The sequence below is a fragment of the Xyrauchen texanus genome, chromosome 14 (genome assembly GCF_025860055.1).
Source record: "Xyrauchen texanus isolate HMW12.3.18 chromosome 14, RBS_HiC_50CHRs, whole genome shotgun sequence".
Taxonomy (NCBI): Eukaryota; Metazoa; Chordata; class Actinopteri; order Cypriniformes; family Catostomidae; genus Xyrauchen; species Xyrauchen texanus.
Window position 1 is genome coordinate 45,847,379 of NC_068289.1, and position 26,698 is coordinate 45,874,076.

At 38.6% G+C, this 26,698-nt stretch overlaps 1 protein-coding gene across 3 annotated transcripts in view; it reads left to right on the top strand.

Annotated features, from left to right (window-relative positions):
• Positions 1-21,527, top strand: part of LOC127655273 (zinc finger protein 385B-like) — a 186,732-nt gene extending 165,205 nt beyond the window's left edge. For all 3 annotated transcript variants that reach the window (XM_052142983.1, XM_052142982.1, XM_052142984.1), the window contains 5 exons: positions 4,789-4,972; positions 12,615-12,926; positions 15,415-15,599; positions 16,505-16,606; positions 19,532-21,527. In XM_052142983.1, the coding sequence (XP_051998943.1) occupies positions 4,789-4,972; positions 12,615-12,926; positions 15,415-15,599; positions 16,505-16,606; positions 19,532-19,744 (996 nt within the window). In that variant the 3' untranslated portion in view covers positions 19,745-21,527. The remainder of the gene's footprint in view (positions 1-4,788; positions 4,973-12,614; positions 12,927-15,414; positions 15,600-16,504; positions 16,607-19,531) is intronic.
• Positions 21,528-26,698: the final 5,171 nt, after the last annotated feature.

The following is a 26,698-nucleotide window of genomic DNA, read 5'->3' on the forward strand; positions in this document are numbered from 1 at the left end:
AATGTCCTCATTAATCACATTTATAGGATAATAACCTTGTAATTACCAGTTTGTAACCTAAAAATTCCTTAAAGTCCTTGTAAACGATATAAACATATTAACATGCCCACACGCGGCACACACACACACACACATACACACATGCACACACACACAAACACATACGTTTAAAGGTAAAGTGTGTAATTTCGCCAAAAGTCATCTTTTTCACTTGACAATCCTCCAAAAGTAACCTTGTTTTCATTCTGTCTCAAATATTTTGCAATCAACATATAAATCGCACATTTTTAAATGTTTTGAAAGAGCCACAGCGTTTACACTCTTTAAGAAGTCAACATACAAATTGCTCCCTTAAAGTTGTCTATGCACATTAAACTAGTGGTATGTCCCAAACTGCACACTTCTACACTATTCTACTTTATTATTTAGTGTAGTAAGGTTCTAAGAGTACCCAGACGATGCAGTTCTTCAACCGTCAAAGCAGTATGGAATTTTGGACATTTCATGCACTCAGTGCTTGCGGCTTGCATAGTGGAAGGGGCAGAGTACTTGGCTGTATTGCTGGTCTGACAAAACAATAGTAGATTATGGAGAATCGAACAACATCAGTAGAGAAACATCAGTAGAGACAGCACCATACAAATGTAAGTTAAATGCTTTACCATCAACCCATGCTGTGTGAATATGTATGTAGTTTGAGATACAAGTGTTGAACTGAGGTTGGCTAACGCGCTAAATCAACTCATCACATGCGTTTGAAATGTCACTTCCATCAGCTATTAAACAGCGAATGCTTCCGTGGAGTGAAAAAAAACAAAAAAAAAAACGAAGTGTTCCATTTTGGATGATACTACACTGTGAAAATGTACATGGCTGAGTGCATAGTGTATATATTGTAAGTGCATAGTGTATAGAGCATCATTTGGGACACAGCTTAGGATTTCCTGTATTTAAATATAGCAGAAATTACACACATCATCTTTAAACATCCACAGCTTTCTTACAATAGTTATTTTTGTGCTTGTGTGAGAGAGATAAGAGGTATCGAAGAGGGAGCAGATAGTAACAATGAAAAAAAGAACATGTTTAAAATAATAATATTTCTGACAGTGAGACCCCATCTGAGGCTAGTCAGTTTATTGAATCCGCTAGGCCTGTGAAAACTGCTGAAGCATGTATGCATGATAAAACAGACTCCCTAAAAGATTAACTGTCATATAACAAGCTATAACATTGTGTAGGTATGTATGTTTTTGACAGGTCTCTTGTACATGAGCACTGAAGAGGATACACATAGAGCTGTAGGGCAATGCACTAATATTGCTGGCAGATCCTGTTTGCAGATATCAGCAGAATGGCTTACAGGCGCTTATTGCCTATGTAAGCATTTTACTGTTTGCTTGTACATGTCCTACTGTTGTTGCAAAGACAGTTTGCAAAATAGATATTAATAAAGCTTGTACATATTTATCGAAGAATGTCAGATACACTCATTGGGCCTCATTCACAAAACACAAGCAGAACACATTTTTGTGTAACTTGTTTGTAGAACTATTCTAAGGTAAATTGCTGCATTGCAACAATTCACGAAACATGAGCAGAGAAAATTTCTGTATTAATAATTTAAAAAAAACTTCCTTACACAATTGTTGTATTGCAACAATTCATGAAACAGAAGTTCAACAAATGAATGTCTAAATTGTTCGTAACTTCTTTCTTACGATCCGTTTTGTGTTCTAATAATTCATGAAACTGCATTGCAATGTGCCAATTTGTGATATACGAGCAGAATGAGTTTCTGTGTAAATCTTTCATAAATTGTTCTTTGTGACAAATGTGACAATTTTATGAAACAAGAGAAAACACATTTCTGTGTAAATAGATCATCTAACCATTCTTATGTAAATTGCTGCATTGCGACAATTCATGAAACAAGAATAGGGTGGATTTCTGTGTAAATTGTTTGTAAAACTAATCTTAGTTTTCTTGGAGTGAGTCAATTTACATAAGACTGATTTTATGAATTAAATTGTACATTTGTTCAGCTCATGTTTTACGCTGATTGCCCAATGATTGTTAGAATTGAGCAAAAAAAAATCCTTGATATTTTGAAACTTACGCACACACTTAGCCAGGGAGAAAGTCATTTTATAAATGTCAAGTGCCCTTAATCCAGGTCACAGGAGATGCAAACATTTGCTCAGCACAGTATAGAAAAAGCACCCTGGGTTGTCACCTCACCCTTACTTGTCACTGTCTGCAGCAGTACATCAGTTTGAGTCTCATGCCTGTCACTTGAACAAGCAATCTGTTCCATTGTTGCAATCAGTAGCAGTTTTAACTACCGCGCAAACCACGTTATTACATGGGGCGCCGGATGTCAGGGGGCCACTGGCCCCTTAGGAAAGCTTGCAAAAACCGCTTGAGTGACATGTTGTTCTACACGAGCTCTCAGAATGGTTCACGTTTGAGGTCCGGCAGGTTCAGTTTTTCAAGTAGGACTTTGGGTTCGGGTTTGTAATTTATGAAACACTATATGGGCCTTCTGAACTTGTTTTGCCCACACACTCTCATATAAATGCAAACAGAAGAGTTAGGGGACGTTCACATGAACGTGTTTTTGTGTGCATCTGCACTGTTTTTCCTATGTAAACACGCGCTGGACGAACTTCCGTGACTGCTGCACTGCATCTCGCTGTTTCTTCAGTGTCTCACGCAAGTTAATAAGAACTTCAGGTTTTAAAACCGCATGTCGAGACACCTACGCTCTGTTCTATTCGTTGTGCTGCGTCTAGATTGTTTTTAGCATATGAGTCACAAAGATTTAACATTCTGAACAAGTTCAGGTTGCAAAGAGGGGACTGTTACAATGTTTAACATAATTCCAGATTGTTCTGCACCAAGCAAAGTTTCAGCACTTGATAAACGCCATTGTGTTTTTCCCCTTCTGCTCTAGTGTGCTGAGGGGCCGCCGTGCCTTGTATGTTTACTGTTGCTAATGTTGCCTATAATGCCTACAAAAAAAAACTGACTTTTGCAACATGGTGAACAATGCACTGCAGTGTTAGAATATAAGCTTCAGATGAAAGTAAATGAGGCAGGAATGTATTACTATATTACTATTATATATACAACAAATACTCAAAGTAATAATAGTAATACGGTATTATACTAGAATGACAAACTGGACAGAAATTTATAATTGATAGGTTAAAATATTAATAAATAACAACCGAATTCCAAAACGTTATTGAGTGAATTAGTAGGTTTTGCACACCATGTTCACAAAATATATATATATATATATATATATATATATATATATATATATATATATATATATATATATATATATATATATATACTGTATATGTAGGTAAATATAGCTTTTTTTCACTGATTTATGGAAAAACTGGAAAACATGCATTACTTATTTTTAACTCATTTTTTATTTCATTAAACATTTGAATGTACTTGGCTACAACGGCTTATAAGATGAATTTACAATTAAGATATAAAATCAATTTTAATGAAATGGGGCGCCAGGTTAGTCGGTTGCTTGGGGCCTCAGAAATCGTAAATGGATGTTATGCACCTTGTTTTCTTTTCCCCCTCTCTCTTTCTTTCTTACTATATTTCATATTTTTCCAGCTCTGTCTCAATTGGATCAATTCATGTTTATGTGATTGTCAAATCTGTGAACAGCAGCTATTTTCTCTTGCCACAGAAAAATAAACAAAATGTGTTTTGTTTGACACCTCTTTAGTCACTGCACCTTTACAACATGGTGTTGGCTCTGGCAGCATGCTTTACTATGGATATTCATCTGCCTGTTTGTTTGTATGTTTGTTTTGATCAAATGTATATATGTATCAACTAGTAAAGTTAATATGTTTCTTTCAATAGAGGCACATCCAATACTCTTCTGAAATGATTTGTTGCATTTATAAAAAAATTCACCTTGTCCTGTTGATCCACATCTTCCATATATGTGTTTGAAGAACCATTCAAATCTACACAATAGAAATGTAATGTTATTGCTTATATTTCAATAGACTCCTGTAATCATTGTTCAACCACTTAGACAACTTAAATCTTTAGGCTACATTTAACTTCCTCTTTATATTGTCTGCAAGGAAAACATCCTTAAGATGTGTAGTCTGGGTTTTCCCAGAATTGGCAGAAATCTCTTAAACCTGCAGTTAGTGAATTTGATAGAGTATCAGCATTTAGAGAGAAAATCCATATGTAGATCTTTCGGGACTTTGTCGCTTTGATGTCATAAAAATGAGAAATTGCACTGCTAATTCATACCAGTCAGATATTCAAAGGAATCATAATCCTTCATAAACTCCTGCTCTCTCTCTCTCTCTCTCTCTCTCTCTCTCTCTCTCGTTCCCTCTCCCTAAATCTCCTGCCATCTCTATTTTACTCACTGAGTGTGTAGCAGCAATTTTAAGTTTAAATCTTCACTTATTTCAGATATGAGCAAGCTCTCCATTAACTGCCCTCACTGAGTACCTTCTATTGACGGCCATTTAACTTTCTCTATTAAGAAAAATTCACTCAAAACACATGGTGCCCAGCTCTATTTCTTGGGTTATAGAAAATTCTTCTCCGATCCCAGCATTGCAAATCAACATTGCTTTAGCCACCCCATTTTCATTGTTACCTTGATTGCAACAGTGCCTGCTACTGAAAGCTTGTTTGAGTTTTGTGTGATTGCTCTCCATGATGGTAGACCTAGAAATGAGCCTGATTGGATGGTTCATTTGTTCTCCTTTGTAGAGCCAAGCCGAGGCGCACTACAAAGGCAGTAAACATGCCAAGAAGCTCAAAGCACAGGACTCCACGAAAAATAAGCAGAAAAGTGCTGCCACCCAGGATAGCAGCTCAAAGACAATCACCAACATCACCACAACTTCCACCATCTCCTGCACTGCAGTCACTGCCAGCAGCTCTGAGCAACCAGGTTAATAGCTTCTTTTGTTCTTGCTCCAGATCTTCTCCTCTTCCTATTCTCCTCTCCATCCTCTTCCTAACAGTGATTGTGTGATTATACATGTCTGTATGTGTGTTTGCTTCCATGCTTCTTATCCTGATGCACTAACCCTGCCACTGTTTATTCTCCACTGGTATATGTTTGTATACACAACGCAAAAAAACATTTTGTTGAGTACTTTGCCTTGTTTTGCAGTTAAAATATCCAGACATAAAATTGCATAAGATATTAAGATCTGTTAAAGTATTAATCTTAAATTGAGTTTATTGCTCAAAAAAAGGTGGTTGCCAAATGGGATAAAAAAATAAACTTGGTTCCAGATATATTCTCTGAAAACATCTTAACATCAGTTTTGCTTCTCAAGTAAATATATCTTGCTTTAAGGATGTTTAGATATTTTGACCAGAAAACAAGACAATGATTATATGTAGTGCATACCTCTTTGCGAAGAATGTCTTGTAAAAGGTGTGTGCTTGGCTTTTCGCCCTTTCGTATTTTAAAGTGTCATGAAAACCCTGTTTCAACACAGGTCAGTTCTCACCATAGTTTTAAGTGAGTTAAATGAGCGTGGTAAGCAGCAGAGTGAGGGGGAAGAGGGGAGAGGACACATCAACTGTTTTTCTCATCCAGTTTTATTACGCTTTAAAGAGTGGACAGCATAACATTTTCCCACAAATGCATGCTGTAAATCACAACTACATGCTACAGAATGTACAAATATATTATACACTGGTTTGTAAGCTCATAATACAATTCAGAAATAAAAGTAACATAAAATACATACCATTACTTAGACGATGCGATTATCTTTAAATGAGCCCACACACAATGTAATCGGATGCTTAGATCATTAGATAATCCACACGAAGCACATAATGTGCTATCTGGCTAAAAACATGTTAGCTTTCCTGGATCAGGTGACTTTATCAGAAATTATGTAGTATACGTTGTCTAGCATCATGGATCATGAAACCAATGGTATTAGGATTCAGATCGTTGCAACCAGAGGTGGAAGTCATCCAAATATAGGCAGAGAGGATTGTTCACTCTGATTACATATGGCCACTAGGAGATGGCGCCATGCACATGAGACAGACTCAGTGACACAGAATGGAACTGAATGAGATCTCATTACTTATGCCTGCATGCTTTGGAGAGAGAGCATACTTGTAGTCATCATTGTGTTTGTATGTGTAATTAGTTGTTATGTACAATTATTGTGATTTATTTACTTGGAGAGGCTTTCGGAGACTAGGATAAATTATTTTTGTAGTACTATAACATTTGATTGCTTTGTCGTATCAAAACAAAATTGTATTATTTATTTTTTATTTATGTTTTTACAGTTACACGTGACACGATTGAGAACAAAACAAAAGCAGTTTTTATGGGCTACCTTATTTACACCCTCAGATATATTATGTCAAATCAGAAAAAGAAGAAAAAAAATAATAATTTTAGCTCAAGTTTTTGTGATTTTTCATCAGTTTAGGCTATATCATAATTTTTTTAAAATGTTTTCTTTAAAATGATACCAGACACTTGACCCTCCTTGATTTTATATATATTCTTTCTTTTTTTCTATCTGGAGTAAAGCTTTTAATTTTGGGTATACCACTGAAACAGGATATCTTTAAAAACACACTCAGAGCTTAAAGGGTTATCAGTTCATGATGAACATGTCAGTTATGTGAAAGAAAACATTCAACTTTCTTTGTGTGCTTTTAAACCATGCAATGTCATATTAGTGACCAACGCCTGGCTGAAAAAGCACCTGTCTCATGAATAATATTGAGAGAAACAAATGACGTGGATGTGCTCCAATGTAGTGTAAATCTAAAGCATATACGTCACATCTACGTGATATATTCTCAATGTTGATTTCAAACCAGGAAGAAGAACATGTCCCAAAAATCACTAAATTAACCACTTTCCTCTCAAAATTAACATGAATCAACTAAATCACATACAAATCTACAACACATAGAGTTGGAGAAAATGATCATGAAATGTATTTATCTTCCTAATTTAACTAATTTTAAAATGATGCCACACGTACTATAAACACAGGCTAGGGTGCTTTAGTTCTTTCAGGAAAAAAGATTGGCTTCTTCCACTGTTTAATTTAGGCTTTAGAGTGTGCGCTTGGCCAGAGTTTATGTGACCAAGGGCATCTGTCATGCTTAAAATGTGTTTTTGATGTTTGGAAACAACTTGTCGTGTCTGAGAAGCACATATGCTGAGGTAAGGACCTTCCCCCATGAGAGCATGCAGAGATGGTGATCAGCCATATGCTTTATCATGCCAGCTACAGATCAATTTTCGCACAGCTCAGTTAGCTTGATCCATCATTACATGCATATTGAGTTTCCTGCGCATTATCTTTCTTTTCTTTTTTGTGTGGCAGTGGTGGCTCAGTGTTTGAGGCTCAGGGTTACTGACCAGAAAGTCGGGGGTTCAAGCCCCAGCACCACCAAGATGCCACTGTTGGGCCCTTGAGCAAGGCACTTAACTCCAGGTTGCTCCGGGGGCATTGTCCCTGTAATAAGTGTACTGTAAGTCGCTTGTATAAAAGCGTCTGCTAAATGCATAAATGTAAATGTGTGCGTTTAAATACATATGGAATTAGAACTTGCAGTCGGTCTTAGAGAAAATGCCTACTGGGGTGGAGATATTTTTTGTCCCAGCTTTTGATTTGACTGAATTAGATTTGTGTTACATTTCAAAAGAACATAATCATCTGAACTTTGTGCCATGCTGTGACCCACTCAAGGCACTTGTGTCTGATTAAGAATCAGGGGCTGGGATGTACTAAGACACATTGCCTACAGGGTGCAAATCTGAGCCAGTGCATGCTTTCCAAATGTTCTCTTTCTCTATCTACAGACTTGGGTGCAGACAGATTCGGGTGCGCCTCATTTATTAGGCAGTGATGTTCCTCATTGGTATGCAGTGTCTTTGCACAAATCAGGCCAAATGAATGTCAGCCTGATTCACAGATGGCTTATGGGTCCTCGCTGTCATGCCGTTGCATTAGCGCAGAGTTGAGCATGGACTCCGACGCAGGGGGGCTGCTGCCGTCTCCCACGAACCCTGGCAACAGAGAATGAAGTCAGATTTAGTTTACATGGGAAAACTTCAAGGACTAAATCATTAAAATTGCCAGCTACAGTGCCTTACGTAAGAGCCTGTTTTATGTAATGTTTTAAAAAGGAGTGTTTTGGATTATTCTGGGATGTGTGCGCATAGAAATTGCTCTCAGTTTTTGTAAGATGCAAGACTCGTTCAGTATCTGAGACTCTGAAAGGATGTAGCAAGGTTGTTTCAACATTGCGGTCATTGCTTGATCTGAATCCAAACAACAAGTGGCAATTGTCATTACCATGGCTTTGTGCCAAAATGTAGAGAGCTGCCTACATAGGCAGCATTTTAAGGCATCATATGCATTCTCCTTATATGAATTTTGTTTTGGTAGGATTAGTTTGGCCAAATTTGCTTAAAAAAAAGTTGATGGCAAGATTAATGAAAAAAGCGAGGGTGATGTTGGTTGTAAATATATAATACAGATAATTTTTTTGTTCAGGCGGTACGATTTAGGCATTTGGCAAAATACAGTATATCATGGCGAAGGCATAAATGTCAACCAACATAGAGATTTTTCTATTCCGTATATATCGCGGTATGTATTTTGGAATTCTCCAGCAATGTTTTAGGAGTGGTGGTGGTGTAGTGGTCTAAACCACATAACTGGTAATCAGAAGGTCGCTGGTTCGATCCCCACAGTCACCACCATTGTGTCCTTGAGCAAGGCACTTAACTCCGGGGGGATTGTCCCTGTTATAAGTGCACTTTAATTATTTTAGAAGTATTATATTCACTCTCCATCAAAATGTGTATATGGTCATATATTTTGTTATTGACCATATATACATTTTTACTTATATGTCCCAGACCTATCACTTTGTAATGTAACATATAAACCATTTTTTGTTGATAAAAAAAAAAATACTACATTGTAATATATACTGTTGCTATTATTTAACATTTCTCATACTATAATATAGGATTTTGGTCATATCGCCCATTCCTATTTTACCCTATTTTTGTGTATGCTACATATTTTTATGGTCATTAGAGTATCAGTCTCTATTGAAATAATATTTGAGCTGTGAACTGCGAACTCTATTTATGTGACACACAATGTTGCTGCCATAGTATGCGTCCATCACTTGTGATTTTCCATTTCAGTTAGGATGCTGCCTTAGAAGGCAGTGGACAGCTATGCAGCTCATTAGGTTTTGGAAGAGAGTCTATGATTTCTGTTTGTTTTGAAAAGCTTTGCCATATAGTTGTACTTTCCAATTTATCTCAGATTTCTGTTTTCTTATTATTTGGCTACACTAGGTGCCCTATGACTCACAGCAAAAATAGTGTGAACAGAAACAAAGATAATACTGAAATTCAAACATGTGTATTCACGTCTACCAACCACACTTCTTTGGAGTATTTTGAAAAAATAAACTAAAACTTGGAGAAAAATACATGCAAATGAGCAGCAGTTCCAGCCTAGAGGTTCAGGTTAGTGTCAGCGAGTGTAATGTCACTGTATGGGGGAACATTAGTCTGTTCTGGCTTCTGTGAGTCCTGAGGGAAAAACTCATGAGAGTGTGACATTCATATAAACTAGCGGATCATCCCCCTAGAGGCCTCCTAGAGAGTGGGTGGAGAGGACAGGCTTCAGAATCAAGTGCTTGTAAGGCCGCTTATGGCATGTAACACAATGAAGATGGTATACAGGTGGTGGGCGATCCAGGGGTCGTGTCTTTTAAGATCAGACATATAGGCATAGTGATCCTTCCTAGGGCTATTATAATAATTTTGTTTTTCCTTTCAATTTAGTTTGTTTAAATTAAACACTTTACTAAAAGGTACTATTTGTTAACGTTTGTGAACTAACAAGTAACAATACATTTTTACAGCATTTATTTTTCTTGGTTAATGTTAATTTATAAAACTTAATAATGCATTAACAAATGTTAACATATATAACTTTTATTTAAAAAATGTAGTAGTATACAGGTATGTTTAAATTAACATTACCCAAGATTAATAAATGCTGTAAAATTATTGTTCAGTGTTAGTTAATGGTAACTGATATTAATACTTATAACTAATGTTAACGAATACAACCTTATTGTACTGTTATCGTTTTTTGTTAGTTTTCACTCAGTGACTGTCAGTTTTAGTTAGGTTTTTGTTTGGCATTTTCTAATTTAATTTTAACTTTCGTTTTAAAGTATATTTAGAAGGGCTGTCAATCGATTAATTACATGGTATTAATCGCAATTAATCGCATTTAATCGCATATACAAATATTTGATGAGAAAGACCCTCATATAACAATAATTCAATATATAATGATGAAATAATTATACATGGTTATCTTGAAATATTAAATTTATATATATATATATATATATATATATATATATATATATATATATATATATATATATATATATATAAAATATTCAGATAATTAAAATGCATTACATTCTTGTGGCAGAAGAGTTAATCATTGATAAGACAATACAAAAAGTTTTAGAATACAATGTATTGTTTACTACCATATTATAGATCATAAGCCAATCATTGGCATACAGTTCACAGCAATCCATTTCGCAAGTGAATTTGTCAATCAGCTGGAGATTTACTATGAAGGTGTGTCAGACATGCTTGTGTAGCGTCTCGGGTATGTTCATAGGCAGAATTCGCTGGGGGGTCGGGGGGGTCAGGACTATCTGAGGGTTGTCCCCCCCTAAAATATCATTAAAATATGTGTATTGTAAATAATATAATGATATATTCTTAAAATAATTGTTTAAGAAATAAAATAATACAAATGCAAACGGGGCAACAACAAAAAACCCCTTGGTGTCCCCTTCAAAAATTGCTCTTGAGAATTGTTATGTTTATTGTCCCCACCCAACATTTTGATGAAATTTTCGCCCCTGGGTATGTTGCATCATAAACATAACATTTTTAGGTCACTGTGTCAAGTTAAATATAGTTTAATGCTTAGAACACATCTTGAGATCCCTTAATTTGGATTTGCGTTCCATCAAGTGTTTTGAGCGCAAGAACGTAACGCATGTTTGTGTTGTGGTGTCTGCTGGATGGTTGTTTTGTTCACTGTATAAACTGCACATTGCAATACTGCGGAAATTTCACTTACTGCCCTCTGGAGTAAACAGTTGGTACTACAAGCTTGCATTTCTCAGGAATCTTCCTTATTATGGTCCGGGGGCATTGTGATTAATTGCGTAAATATTTTTAGCACGTTATTTTTAATAAAATGAATTGCACTGAGTTAACGCATTCAATCGACAGCCCTAACATTTAGTTTTATTTTAGTTTTAGGATTTTAGGGCTGTCAAAGTACATGTTTGAACTTATATAATTTAAATATGTTTAACAGCATAAAAGTTTTCATGGCCATCAGTTATTATTGCTATCTAATGGCATTTTATGTTAACAAAGGCAAGTTTGTAAAAAATGTTGTACAATTTTTTATATGTTTTATTTTTGGTATTTTTATATAGTAATTTCATAGAAAAAGCATATTATATTTTCCAATTTAGTTTAATGAAATTTTTATGAATATATTTTCATTTAGTTTTAGTTTTCATTACCAATAATTCGATTCAACTTTATTGTCATTGTGCAAGTACAAAGACAACGAAATGCAGTTTGCGTCCAACCAGAAGTGCAAAAAAGCAGAAAAGTGCAATGTGATAAACAAGTATAGATAGGTGGTGCATAGGTAGGTACAAAAATATATTGCAGTGTTATAAGAGCAGAATAAATATGGCTATGTAATATGAGCAGTGTATGAACAACATGTACAGATATGTGCAATGTAGTAGCAGTGATATTTAAAATAGTAGTAGAATAATATAGATATATGCAGTGTATTAGCAGAATATATAGTAAGAAAAACAGTAAATATGGATAATCTGTATGAACCATATAGATAGATATGTACAGTATGTACAGCTATGTGCAGTGTGGTAACATTATAAGAGCAGTAAGAATAAGTGTATGTACAGGATGAATAGTTGTAGAATATGGCTGCACCCAGTAATAACACTGCTCCAAAGGCATGTAACACTATAGCTGCATCTGAAATGTCATACTTTCAGAGTGTGTACTGAATCTGAATCGCTTACTGTTTTATGAATACTGAGGATTCGGACATACTACTCAATTGACTTACTGCTTCTGTCATACTATATAGTAGGGAATTATGCATATTCGGACGTGAGCATGACAAGGGTGTAAGGCTGGTGAACAGTTGAAGGGTTGCTTCCTATCACATCAGAGCATGAAGGACCCAGGCAGTCATTATGCCATTAGAAGGCAGGATGAACCTACCAGGGTGAAGCGCAACATATCTGACAAAGAAACTAGAGTGCATGCCTGGCGGAGTGGGCCTTACATCAAACCCTAACACACAAAACAATGCAAAACAGACAAATGTGTCAGTGCACAATACAACATGCTGAGGCCTTAATCGCTAACTGTCAGATTTGCTCTTTCCTCCATGTTCCAGAGAGAAATGTAGAGCCATTGGTTGCACACAAAGTCCCTGCCTTCCCGCAAGCCTTTGTGCCAGCTCCTGCAGTGCCCGTCATGGCATTAGTTCCCAGCTCTTGCAAGACAGCACCCACGCATGCCAGCACACCCACTGAGCCAGCAGGGCACACAGCGGCCCTGAAAAACCCCTCCAAACCAGCGTCAGAACCAACAGTCACGTCAGAGCCCAGCATGGAGTCTGAAGAAGAGAAAGCAAAGAAGCTCCTGTACTGCTCGCTGTGCAAAGTGGCTGTCAACTCCCTTTCACAGCTGGAGGCACACAACACAGGTGTGCCCAACATCTGCCTCTGCATCACATTAGTTTTCACACTGTTTTACGTTCTTTAAAGCTGTCTCATGAGGTGACCTCCAAGAGATAGGTTCAGTTTTTCCACACTTTTTAAACCATTATTTTCCATATAACCACACTTATATGATTTTTCCAGTCGGTTGGATTACTGGATAAGGATTTTTTTTTATATATAATTTTGAAGAGATCACACTCTTAAAGAGAAATTTCTAGCCAATGAAATTTTTTAGACCAAACTATAACTATTAAAATGAACATTTATTATATAAATTTCCATGACTATTTAAGATTACATTTATTTTCATGTCTTCTCTAGGCCTTTTAATCCTTATTTTTAATTTACCTGATATTTCCAGCTTTATATTACCATGACAGTAGGAACCCTGTAGGACCATCATTCCCAACCATATATAAACAAAATGTAGCACTTTAAATAACAATAATACAATTATGGCTCTGTAAAAATATAGATTTTCTGATTAATCGTGATCTTTATTTAAAAAATCTTGATATCTATACTTAAAATCCCAAGATTGATCTTATATTATGTGAAATTGAGTGCCAAGATGTAAAAGTTTTGAGAGATTGAGAGTGAAAGTTTGGTTTGGCATGTTCAAATATGAGATGTACTGTCTACCAAAATTATGAAAAACTAATAATGAAATTGTTTGTACCAAGTTAAAATGTCCCCTGTATAATTAACAGTCTGTAGTCTATAGTCTGTTCTAACTGTGAGTTTCATGACTTATGGCCGGGTATTTATTTTGTCGTTGTTGTTTTTGATTAATTAATATCATAACTGGCAACTTCCTCTTTCATTTTGTACAATGGGATAGTATAACATAAAGATAACGTTAAAATATATTTAGCCTTTATTACACATCTTTGGTTTTGTGTCAGTGAAGGGGTACTTGAGCCTTGCTGGTCATGCTGAGGGGGTATTTACTGCAAAAATATTTGGGAAACACTGCTGTAGGATAGGATAGGATAGGATAGGATAGCATCGGATAGGTTAGGATAGGATAGGGAAGGATAGGAAAGCATAGGACAGAATATGATAGCATATGATAGGATAGCATAGGATAGGATAGGATAGGATAGCATAGCATAGGACAGAATAGGATAGGATTAGATTGGATAGCATAGGATAGGATAGCATAGGATAGGATAGCATAGCATAGCATAGGACAGGATAGGATAGGATAGGATTAGATAGGATAGCATAGGATAAGATAAGATAGGATAGGAAAGCATAGGATTGGATATGATAGGATAGGATAGGATAGGATAATATAGGATAAGATAGGATAGGATAGGATAGGATAGCATAGGATTGGATAGGATAGCATAGGACAGGACAGGACAGGATAGGATAGGATTAGATAGGATAGGATAGGAAAGCATAGGATAGGATAGGATAGCATAGGATAGGATAGGATAGGATAGGACATTATTAATACCATAGGGACTGTTGAAATGTTGCCACATTAAACAAAAACCACAGATTAGGAAATAACAATATAATACAATACAAAACAAAATAGATAGAATAGAAATAGAATATACTCTTAATATATAAAATATATATATATATTAGAGAAGTGCTTGTAGTGAAAAGATCGTAAAAATGGGAATTTGTCCATTCTCTTGTACTTGGTTAGTTGACACTTAACATGTTCATGAACTTTTTTATAAACATGAAGATTTTAGGACAAAAATGATATGAATGCATAGTATAAAGGAAATTATACATTTTAGTTGCTGTAACTGGTCACCATTTTTTAATCACCTTTTACCTTCAATACTTTATTGTAAATGGTCCTCTGGTTTGACAGATTTTTCTCGATTAATATGAGGTCATAAAATCTGCATGCATCATTGTCATGAAATAATTTGTTTTTAAATAGAGTATAGCATGTCACACCACAGGACATGGCAAATTCCCAGAATTATTTTATGCCATCTACCTACTTACATGTAAAACATAAATCAAAATTGACATAGTGAAGTAAATTTCATAATGAAATGATGATGTATATGAAGATCTAGAAAATGTCAATTATCTTTCTTACACATATACTGTATGTTAAAGTTTACTCTTCAGCATGTTGCATTGTGACGCCATCTAACCATCTAAGTAATTCAAATTATTTGAAAATAGAGACACACTGTGCTATGCTAATGTACACTGTTTAGCCTACTTGTATATTCCTATACCTTGGGCTAACAAAAATAAGGAGTCACCAATTAAATTCATGCTCTCTGGTGATTTAATTTAAAAGCCGAGTGTTCAAAATTAGCTTTTGCTTGAATCAAGTTTTATTATTTCAGGCTCACACACCCACAGGGACGCTGTATCCAACCAAATCAATTCAGCCAAAGCCTTACAATTACATTGAATGAATATATATATATAAAAAAATCCTGTTAAGCCAAAGAAAATATTTAGCTTTGTATGTTTCTTCAGGTTCAAAGCACAAAACTATGTTGGAAGCACGAAATGGAGCTGGCCCCATTAAGGCCTACCCCAGACCAGGGTCCAAACTCAAAGTGCAGGCAACACAACTTAACAAAGGCTCAGGCTTACAAAACAAGACGTTTCATTGTGAAATCTGTGATGTCCATGTCAACTCAGAAGTTCAACTTAAGCAGGTATGCAGAAAACGCTTCCCATATTTTATCATTTTTCATTTACATTCATATCTCAAAGATCACCATAGTCAAGAATAGGCAAAAATGTTGCTTCAATTTGTCGTCTTCTCACTTTATGTGAAAAACATCATTTGTTCTTTATATAGAAGTCTAATTTTTATTTCAGCTTATTTGCTGTATATGAGGCTTTAAAGACAATTTGCCATCAATTAAAAAGCAAAATCTTTGAAAGTAGATACCACTTAAATTTTCTGTATTTTTAAATTGACAGTACTTTTAGCCCATATCTTTTGTTTTTGACATCAAAGGCTACGCGTCCAATCAGATTCCACAATATTTTGCAGCAAAGTCATCTGTCACTTGGTAGAAGCTAGCCAAAGTAGATGATGCCAACATGGACAGGTTGTGTGACATGCCCTCATCTTTGAAAACCATGAACAAAACTATATAAAACAAGAAAATATAACCTGAACTACATTAAATATGGGTAATATGTAAATCATCTATTATGTCATGGTAATAATTTTCTGTATTGTTGGGCTTAAGTTCATGATAATATAAATAAATGGCCATGATTTTGCATACATTTTTGTTTCCATCTGTGCACTTTTTGGTACAAATTTGCACTTGATGTCCAATATAAAATCCTGAAGCAAAACCCTTTACATCTTTGGTTGCTTCTGGCATGATCATTATTTACATTAACATACAACAGGTTGTAATGTATAATGATGAATAACAATAGCACTATGAATGGTATTTTGATTCTTTTTGTTTGATTCGTTTTGATTAATTGGCTCCCTAAATTTTGTCTGAATGTTTGTTTGTTTGCTGGTTTGTTACATTTGGTCATAAATGTAACGTGTCATTTGTAATACATTGTTAATTTGTGTTGTATTTCACAGCATATCTCTAGCAGGCGGCATAAGGATAAAGTGGCAGGCAAACCCACAAAACCCAAATACAGCCCATACAACAAGCAGCAACGGAGCTCCAACTCTCTGGCAGTAATTAATTATTTATACTCTTTATAATCAAGTGTTACTTGCATTTCATTAATGTTATGAGATGTTTATTCATCAATTTATAGCAGAGGTTGAGTAATGACTCTTTTAGATGCTTATGCATTACAATGACTTGTGATTGCTTATGTCACAGTAGCCCTCAAAAAGTATTAAGTGACAGCAATCACAGTGATTAACAAGGAAAGTACTTCATGTCCAATAAGTTACTGACCTCTGGTAAACAGTATGCAGAATGTGTTTCAAACAACATATGTCCTCATATGTTTTCAGTGGGACTAAGTTATGAAATTTTAAGAAATATCAAGCTATAGTAAGTCAGGTTTTTTTATCAAATAGTTTATTATGTGTCTAGGAGTGTTGGTCATTCATGTTTTTGAGACGTTATAGACATTGAAGCTGATTTTCGAGAAAGATTAATACATAATTCTGATTCAAAGTAATGGCCAGCGTCATTAAATCATGTTGAAATAAACATTTTAATTATAAAATTCTATGTACTGATTATCATTGTTCCATCTCTGCCAATCATGTTGAGTGGAACAAACATAATTTGCAGCATAAAACTGAACATGTGGTCGGATTTTAGGATTGAATATACTTAGCTGCATAGAAAGCTATAGGATGCACCCTTGCTCCCTATTTAATGAATGACTTAACCTCCAGTGTGCTGTCTGTCTGCACTGGTCTCAGAACAGTTTGAAAAGCATCTTATTAAGCCTCTGAAAGCCAAATTTTTCAGCTTTTGGATGAACACATTGATTCTCAATGTGAAAATGCAGTGTAAATATAGGAATGCATTTACTAATGTTAATGAATAGAACCTTATACCACGGGTCTGTTAAATGCTTGATTCTGATTGGTTGACGGACGTTCTAAGGTGTGCAATTATTTTTCAAGGAAACGCACAGCTATAAAGTAGTTCCAGGTCTTGACCACATAATGGTTTCTTATCACTTCGCCAAATTATTTCAGTTATTTCAAAGAGCCCTACAGGCTACCACTACATTTTTCCTTCATACATACATAATATCCTACATTTATTTCCATTTTGGTTAAAAAGAGCTCTCACGCTCCCTCGTCTTCCCCACCCTTACACACACACACACACACATTGAGACTCAAGTCACGACCAACAAAGAGAGCCACACCCCTGCGACTTGATCAGTACAAAATTTTCTATTATCCGAAATAACTTTTAATGTTTCAATGTATTTTGCCCTAATCAGCATCCTTCATTGCTAGTTCTAAAATAACGTTTTCAAATTAGCAACGAAGGCTTGAGCTGTATCAGAGCTAGATACACTTTACAGCAGCTATATCACCCTGAAGCTCTTGCCTGGTTGCCACTATAGGTAAGCAGGGTTGATCCTGGCCAGTACCTGGATGGGAGACCTCCTGGGGAAAAACTAAGTTTGTTGCTGGAAGAGGTATTAGGGCAGCCAACAGGGGTGCTCGCCCTATGGTCTTTGTGGGGTCCTAATGCCCAGTATAGTGATGAGGACACTATACTGTAAAAAAGCACTGTCTTTCGGATGAGACGTTAAACTGAGGTCCTGTCTATCTTTGGTCATTAGAAATCCCAGGACACTTCTCGTAAAGAGTAGGGGTGTAACCCCGGTGTCCTGGCCAGATTTCCCCGATAGGCCCTTCTCAATCATGGCCTCCTAATAATCCCCATCATTAATTGGCTCTATAACTCTACTCTCTCCTCTCCACCAATAGCTGGTGTGTGGTGAGTGTACTGGCGCACTATGGCTGCTGTTGAATCATCCAGGTGGATGCTGCACACTGGTGGTGGTTGAGGAGAGTCACCCTATACTATGTAAAAGTGCTTTATCTGAAATATCTCTGGGAAGAACCCTCACGCTCACCCTCTCTTTACATATTCCCATACATGTGGAGACACATTATATGCGTAACGCACACACTTGAGGCCCAAACATACTCGTGAGAGAAAAAAATGTCATCATGTCAGTGCACTCTTGTATCTCAGTGGGGATGAAAAAAACTTGTTAAGGTTTATAATGTGAATATGGCGACACACATCTTGGCGATTTTGAAAAGCTCTGATGAGAGCTGCAACAAAAAAGGTAGTCACAGAAGCAATATCTCATTTTCAGAGTTTCTCTCTTTCGATCCTTCAAATACAAATTCCCCCACACATGCACAAACCCACTAACTTATTACTCCAGTAAGTCCTCGAGTAAAGCAGCGCAAGCTTCTGTTGCTAGTTCTAACTTGCTGTATTAAAGTGAGATGCTGAATCTGTGGCGGAAAAAAGTAGTTCCTCTCAAAGAGCGTTTTAGGAACGAAAACCAGAAAATGTCTTCAAATAAAACCCTGAACGATGTCTTAAAGTGTGGTTACCACGGAATAATTGACTCCGACCTGTTGAATTGTTAAAAAATAATGCACACCTGAGGTGCAACTGTCACTCTGCTGCATGTCATGACAGCCATTACCACCTTGGGTGTGCATTATTTTTTTGTTTTATTATTTGTTTTTTTGGTTTATTTATATTTTATTTGTTCCTGTGAAAAGTTATTCAAATAACACATGTTTTTGGATCATCTGTCAGAAAACCTAACCTGAAGTACTTAATGTTTATCAGAGCGCTAAAGTGGGAAATATGAAATTAAAATGTAAAGTAACATATCAAACAGAACTAGAGATTCAGGGATCAGTTAAAAAATTTGAAGAGGTTTCTTACCAGCGGCACTTTTGTTGGTGCTGTGTCCTCAGGAGTATTTCAAGCAAATCAACGGCATGCTGTTGTGTCACGGTGAGGCAGAAGTTAACCCTTAAAATTACAGTCAAGAGTCTTGTGAACAGTATTCAGTCAGTTTTTATTCATTTAATTTATGCATTGCATATAGTGAATCCTTGTTCTCTCTCTCTCTTGTCCAGGCAAAGCTCGCCTTGCAGAATGACTTGGTGAAGCCCATTTCACCGGCGTTCCTCCCCACACCCTTCTCACCCACCACAGTCCCGTCCATCACCCTCCACCATCGTCCCAGCACCTCTATCTTTCAGACGGCCACACTTCCGCACTCCTTTCTCCGTGCCGCACCGGGACCCATGCGACACACCACAGGCTCCATTCTATTTGCGCCTTACTGAGCCCTCGTGCCGCACTGATGTGACTGGCCATTTTGGAACATATGTTTCTTGAACTATGCCATGCTACATGCTGTGTGCCGAACTGCAGATCTTAAAACAATTGTGTATTTATTTAAAACGTTATCCTCTACTGTCCTCACATTCAGAAACCCAGGAAGGATTTCATCTTAGTGAGGGATTTTTGCATTTGAAAATGAAAAATAATAAAAAAATAAAATAAAAGTGTTGAACTGCTTCCTGAAAGACTTGAATTATCATGGTGTTCCATTTCAACTGAACCAACAACTCTGGACAAGTACATGCGATTAGGCAAAGGTTCTCAACCTAGGGGTTACGACCAAACATGGGAACATGCAAGTTTTCTGTGATCCAACTTTTGGTATATTATTACATTTAAAAACATATTAAAGATACTCTAAGTGATTTTTTTCATAGAAAAATGGCAGTGGCCAAATTATGTGTTTAGCTAAATAGAAGACTTTGAGTCAATCATTCTGCATGTTCATAGGAAAGCCCATATATGGGCAACAGGACGCAGAGAGCCAGTCTTTGGTGGGCAGGGTTTCGGAAACGGGGGTGTGTCTAATTCAAAAGCAAAGGCTCCTGGAAGTTCCAGATCGGCTAAAATGGCTCACAGAATTAAGTAAATCTGAATTAATTAATAATTAATTGAGAATTTAAATTTTAAATTAGAATTGTAATTCAAAGTCAATTAATAATATTTTAGTTAATTTCATTGTTTAGATATTTTAAGTTTGTACTACATTAATAATAATTAAAAAAAATATTGTTATTTTTAATAGACAACGTGAGCGCCAAAGAAGGGCTGCCCGATTAATTTGATATAATTATTGTTACAGTCAATAACATTAAAATTGACTTAATGCTTGAATAATAAAAATGGTTTACAACCCCAAAAGGTTGAGAACCCCTGCCATAAGGCCTTGTCATAAACAATACTAAATCTTACCATAGGACAGTATGTGTTCACTTATTGGCTTGATGTTGTCAGGGAGTCTATGATGCAGTTTTGACTTATGTGTTGTCTTGTATTGTGTAGTCAATAAGCTCATTCATCAGCACTTCAGTGCTGTTTTCCTCCTTTTATCTGCAAGGAAAACACAGCATTTCTCTTTTCCTTATGTGTTTTGGTTCCTCTTTTCATCATATCAGTAGATTTAGTCAGTTTTCATCATGAAACACTATTTTCTGTAATAGGAAAACCATTGGCCTTTCATGTGATATCCTTATTTGTCATGAGACTGTTCTGTGGAGCTCTCTGATGATGCAATAATGTATAGATCATTAAATATTGATATTCTCCAAAGTGAATTTAATGTTTACCAACCAGGTTGCAATACTAGTTGTGTTTTATGAGTTGGAAGGGGTACTACGAGAGGAACATTATTTGGTATTATTTTTAGAGATTGTTTTTTTTCCCATTCTCTGAAAGTTCTTTATTCGGCTATTGAATTTCAAAGTCCATAGTATATATGTATGTGTGTATGTATGAGAGTCTGTACATAAAGATATTACATTTTCAATAAAATAATATATTTAAATGATTTCTTCCAAAATTATATTGTATATTTCTTTTCATGATTTTATTCTTATTTAAATTAGTGTTCAAAATGTATAATAATCTGATCTATTAAAAAAAGGGCATCTGAGGTGTTTAGTAAGGCATGCTATACAGTATGAATCTATATGTCATTAATCATTATCTTCGAAATGTCCAGTATTTATTTCCTGGAGCTTTTTTAAATAAATCTATTGCTACATATCTTTTTGTATTAATTTGTGGTGGATATTTGTTTGCTAAACTGTGCCTAATTTTGTGAATTCAGTTTAGTGCAGTTTAATTTTATCATTGTTTACATTGTAATTTCCATCGATTAATTTTAATGTGCATTGATCTCAGTGGCTCATTCAAATCATATTTGCTAATACTAACAACAATAACAAAATCTATTTGAATTCAAATTGATGAATCTAAAAATAATCAATCAGACTACATACTAGATTAATTTAATAAAAAGAAATATAATTAATCTCATTCAATTATTATTTAATTATCTTATTCAATTCTTATATAATATATAATTATCATTTATTTATTATAAAAATATATATTTTTTAAATTATTCAATTTTATTTAATACGATTTTTTCTGCTTATTCTTAATTATTCTAAAACTATTTTACATGTAAAATATATGGCTTTTATGTTATTTTTATTATTATTGTTTAAATATAATAATGAAATAATCTACTGGCACTTTGGCTTACTACTGTTATGTTTACCTTGTCTTGTTTCACTGTTGCCCTTTTGTTTGCCATTTTTGTCACTTTTGGCATTCCTTAGTTTTCACTTTTGTCCATGGTGTAACTCCATAGTCTCTTTGTTAGCGTTCGTGTTCACCGTTCATTGTGTGCACCTGCCCTCGTTAATTTACCACGTGCCTCTGTTTTTTCCCTTGTTATCTTGTTTGGAGTTCTGTTTGTTCATGTCCCATGTTTTTGTATTTAAACCCTGTCTTTTTGGTTCAGTCCTTGTCTATCGTTGAGTGTTGTTAGCTGGTATGTTTTCCCTTCCCGTGTGTTCAGCTTTATGTTTATTTCCCCATTGAGGGTTTTTCCTTTGTGTTTATTTGTTTATTTGTTTATTTTGATCATTCAATAAAGTTAACTGCATTTGGATCCGCACCTCCTCGTCTGCCTCGCTGCTTACTCGTTACAGAACGATAGAACAAACAATGGATCCAGCGGTTCTCCGGGCAAGCTGCCGCCTCCTGGACTTGAAGCAAGGAAGCCGCCCGGTGGAGGATCACATTGGGGACTTCCTGGACCTAGCGAGCGCCACCGACTTTCCTGACTCCTCCCTGGTGGTGTTCTTCCAGGCTAGCCTGACCGGTTCGCTCCAGGAGCCGGTGACGCGTGGCTGGACGCTCTGCGAATTCATGGAGGAGACTGTTCTGGCATACGGCTCTTCTCTCACGGTTTGCGTGGCAGAGGAGAAACCTGCCTCACCTCCGGCGGTGGCGGCCTTCAGCTCGCCCTTGGCTCTTCCTGTCGTACCAGTCCCACCTGTCAACGAGGTCACCCTCACGCCAGTCGCCTTCCAAGAGCCAGCGCGTTCATCTTCGTCTGCCCGGAGGAGGGAGAGAAGACGGGCTTCCGCCTCCCGGTTCGCGCCTGCCCCGGTCTGCGAGCCAGAGCCCACGCATGTCACTGAAGCCTCGACCGTCCAAGAGCCAGTGCCAGTAGCCATGGCCGTCCAAGAGCCAGTGCCAGTAGCCATGGCCGTCCAAGAGCCAGTGCCAGTAGCCATGACCGTCCAAGAGCCAGTGCCAGTAGCCACGACCGTCCAAGAACCAGTGCCAGTAGCCAGGACCGTCCAAGAGCCAGCGCCAGTGGTCGTGCCCGTCCTAGAGCAGCGCCTCTCGAGTCTTCTAGGGCCCCTCCTCCCGAGCTTTCCAGAGCTTTCCAGAGCTCCGCCTTCTGAGTTTCCCGAGCTTTCCAGAGGTCCGCCTTCCGAGTTTCCCGAGCTTTCCAGAGCTCCGCCTTCCGAGTTTCCCGAGCTTTCCAGAGCTCCGCCTTCCGAGTTACCCGAGCTTTCCAGAGCTCCGCCTTCCGAGTTACCCGAGCTTTCCAGAGCTCCGCCTTCCGAGCTTTCCAGAGCTCCGCCTTCCGAGCATCCTGAGCTTTCCAGAGCTCCGCCTCCCGAGCTTCCCAGAGCTCCGCCCTCCGAGCTTCTCAGAGGTCCACCTCTCAAGCCTCTCGAGCCTTCCAGAGCTCCTCCTCCCGAGCCTCCCAGGGCTCCGCCTCTCAAGTCTCTCGAGCCTCTTGAGCCTTCCAGTGCTCCGCCTCTCAAGTCTCTTGAGCCTCTTGAGCCTTCCAGGGCTCCGCCTCACAAGCCTTCAAGGGCTCCTCCTCCCGAGCCTCCTAGGGCTCCGCCTCTCAAGTCTCTCGAGTCTTCCAGGGCTCCTCCTCCCGAGCCTCCCAAGGCTCCGCCTCTCAAGTCTCTTGAGCCTCTCGAGCCTTCCAGGGCTCCGCCTCTCAAGCCTTCCAGGGCTCCTCCTCCCGAGCCTCCTAGGGCTCCGTCTCTCAAGTCTCCCGAGCTTTCCAGAGCTCCTCCTCCCGAGCCTCCTGGGGCTCCGCCTCTCAAGCCCCTCGAGCCTTCCAGGGCTCCGCCTCTCAAGCCTCTCGAGCCTTCCAGGGCTCCGCCTCTCAAGCCTCTCGAGCCTTCCAGGGCTCCACCTCCCAAGTCTCTCGAGTCTTCTAGGGCTCCGCCCCTCAAGCTTCTTGAGCCTACCAGGGCTCCGCCCCTCAAGCCTCTCGAGCCTTCCAGGGCTCCGCCTCCTATGGCTCAGCCTCCTACGGCTCCGCCTCCCAAGCCTCCCACGGCTCTGCCTCCCGAGCCTCCTACGGCTCCGCCTCCCGAGCCTCCTACGGCTCAACCTTCCTCGGCTCCACCTCCGAAGCCTTCCAGCTCACAGCCTGAAGAACCTCCTACGGCTCCGCCTCCCACAGCTCTGCCTCTCGAGCCTCCCACGGCTCAAACTTCCTCGGCTCCACCTCCGAAGCCTTCCAGCTCACCGCCTGAAGAACCTCCTACGGCGCCACCTCCCTCGGCCCCGCCGCAAGAGCCACCCTCGGATCCGCCTCCTAAGCCCCCCACGGTCCTGCCTACGCCTCCTTCGACGCCGCCTCCCAAGTCTTCTACGGCTCCGCCTCCGAAGTCCTCCTTGGCTCCGCCTCACTCGGCTCCGCCGGTCCCTATCTGGCGGCCACCACCCAGGTCCCCCAAACCTACCCACATCCCGTGGTCAACCCCCAGGGCTCCTGAACCTGTCCTTGCCCTGTGGCCCGCTCCCAGGCCTCCTGAGCCCGTCCTTGCTCTGAGGCCAGCTCCCAGACCTCCTGAACCGGTCCTTGCCCCATGGCCATCTCCTAGGCCACCTAGATCGGCCTCTATCCTGTGGCCTCCTCCTAGGCCCCCTGAGCCGGCCCTTGCCTTATGGCCAGCCCCCAGGCCATCTAAACCTGTCCCTGCCCGGTCGATACCTCCCTGGCCCCCTAAACCTGACCCTTTGTGCCCTCGTGGAATGTCTCATTGCCCCTCGTTGCCCCCTTGGACTGCCTGTCTGCCCCTCGTTGCCCCCTTGGACTTCCTGCCTGCCCTCTGTGCCCCTTGGACTGCCTTCTTGTTTTTGTACCCCCCGGTCTGCCTGTCTGCCCCTAGTGCCCTCATTGTGTTTTTTGTGGGTTTCTTGTCCTTTGTTTTTTGTCCCTTAGGATCGTCTGGAATCCGATCCTTTTGAGGGGGGCTCTGTTATGTTTACCTTGTCTTGTTTCACTGTTGCCCTTTTGTTTGCCATTTTTGTCACTTTTGGCATTCCTTAGTTTTCACTTTTGTCCCTGGAGTAACTCCATAGTCTCTTTGTTAGCGTTCGTGTTCACCGTTCATTGTGTGCACCTGCCCTCGTTAATTTACCACGTGCCTCTGTTTTTTCCCTTGTTATCTTATTTGGAGTTCTGTTTGTTCATTGGCACCTTTGTCCCATGTTTTTGTATTTAAACCCTGTCTTTTTGGTTCAGTCCTTGTCTATCGTTGAGTGTTTTTAGCTGGTATGGTTTCCCGTGTGTTCAGCTTTATGTTTATTTCCCCATTGAGGGTTTTTCCTTTGTGTTTATTTGTTTATTTTGATCATTCAATAAAGTTAACTGCATTTGGATCCGCACCTCCTCGCTGCTTACTCGTTACAACTACATTCTTGATTGATTAAAAATAGAATCTTCTTTAGTATGTATATGTGTATAGAAGCTCCAAAACAGTGCCGATCTGCCGAGACATGGACTCTACAAGACACCTGAGGGTGTTCTGTGGTATCTGGCACCAAGACATTAGCTGCAAATCCTTCAAGTCCTGTAAATTACGAGGTGGAGACGATGTAGATCGGACTTGTTGGTCCAGCACATCCCACAGATGCTCAATTAGATTGAGATTTGGGGAATTTGGAGGTCAGGGCAACACCTTGAACTTCATCATGTTCCTCATACCATTTCCGAACAATGCGTGCAGTGTGGCAAGGCGAATTATTCTGCTGAAAGAGGCCACTGCCATCAGGGAATACCATTGCCATGAAGGGGTGTACCTGGTCTGCAACAAGTAGGTGGCACGTGTCAAATTGACGTCCACATGAATGACCGAGCCCAGGGTTTCCCAGCAGAACATTGCCCAGATCATCACACTCCCTTGTCGTCTTCCCATGTGCCCATTGTAGGCGCTTTCGATGGTGGACAAGGGTCATCATGTGCACTTTGACCAGTCTGTGGCTACGCAGTCCCATACACAGCAGGGTGTGATGCACTGTGTGTTGTATATATACACACACATACACACACACTGGCGGCCAAAAGTATGGAATAATGTACAGATTTTGCTAGAGACTCTGATATACTTATCCTCCAGCCAGTTTCCTTTGTCTTTGAAGACTGTAGTCTACACCTTTGTATGCAATCTTCAGTTTTTTGGCAATTTCAAGCATTGTATAGCCTTCATTCCTCAAAACAATGATTGATTGACGAGTTTCTAGAGTTTCTTTTTTTGCCATTTTTGACCTAATATTGACCATAAGACATGCCAGTCTATTGCATACTGTGGCAACTCAAAACAAACACAGACAATGTTAAGCTTCATTTAATGAGCCAAATAGCTTTTAACTGTGTTTGATATAATGGCAAGTGATTTTCTAGTACCAAATTAGCAATTTAGCATGATTACTCAAGGATAAGGTGTTGGAGTGATGGCTGCTGGAGATGGGGCCTGTCTGGATTTGATCCAAAAATTACTTTTTTCAAATAGTGATGGTGTTGATTTTTTACATGTGAATTAAAGTACCAAATTCCTTCTGAAATAGCAAAGTCTGTATATTATTCCCTATTGTTATTG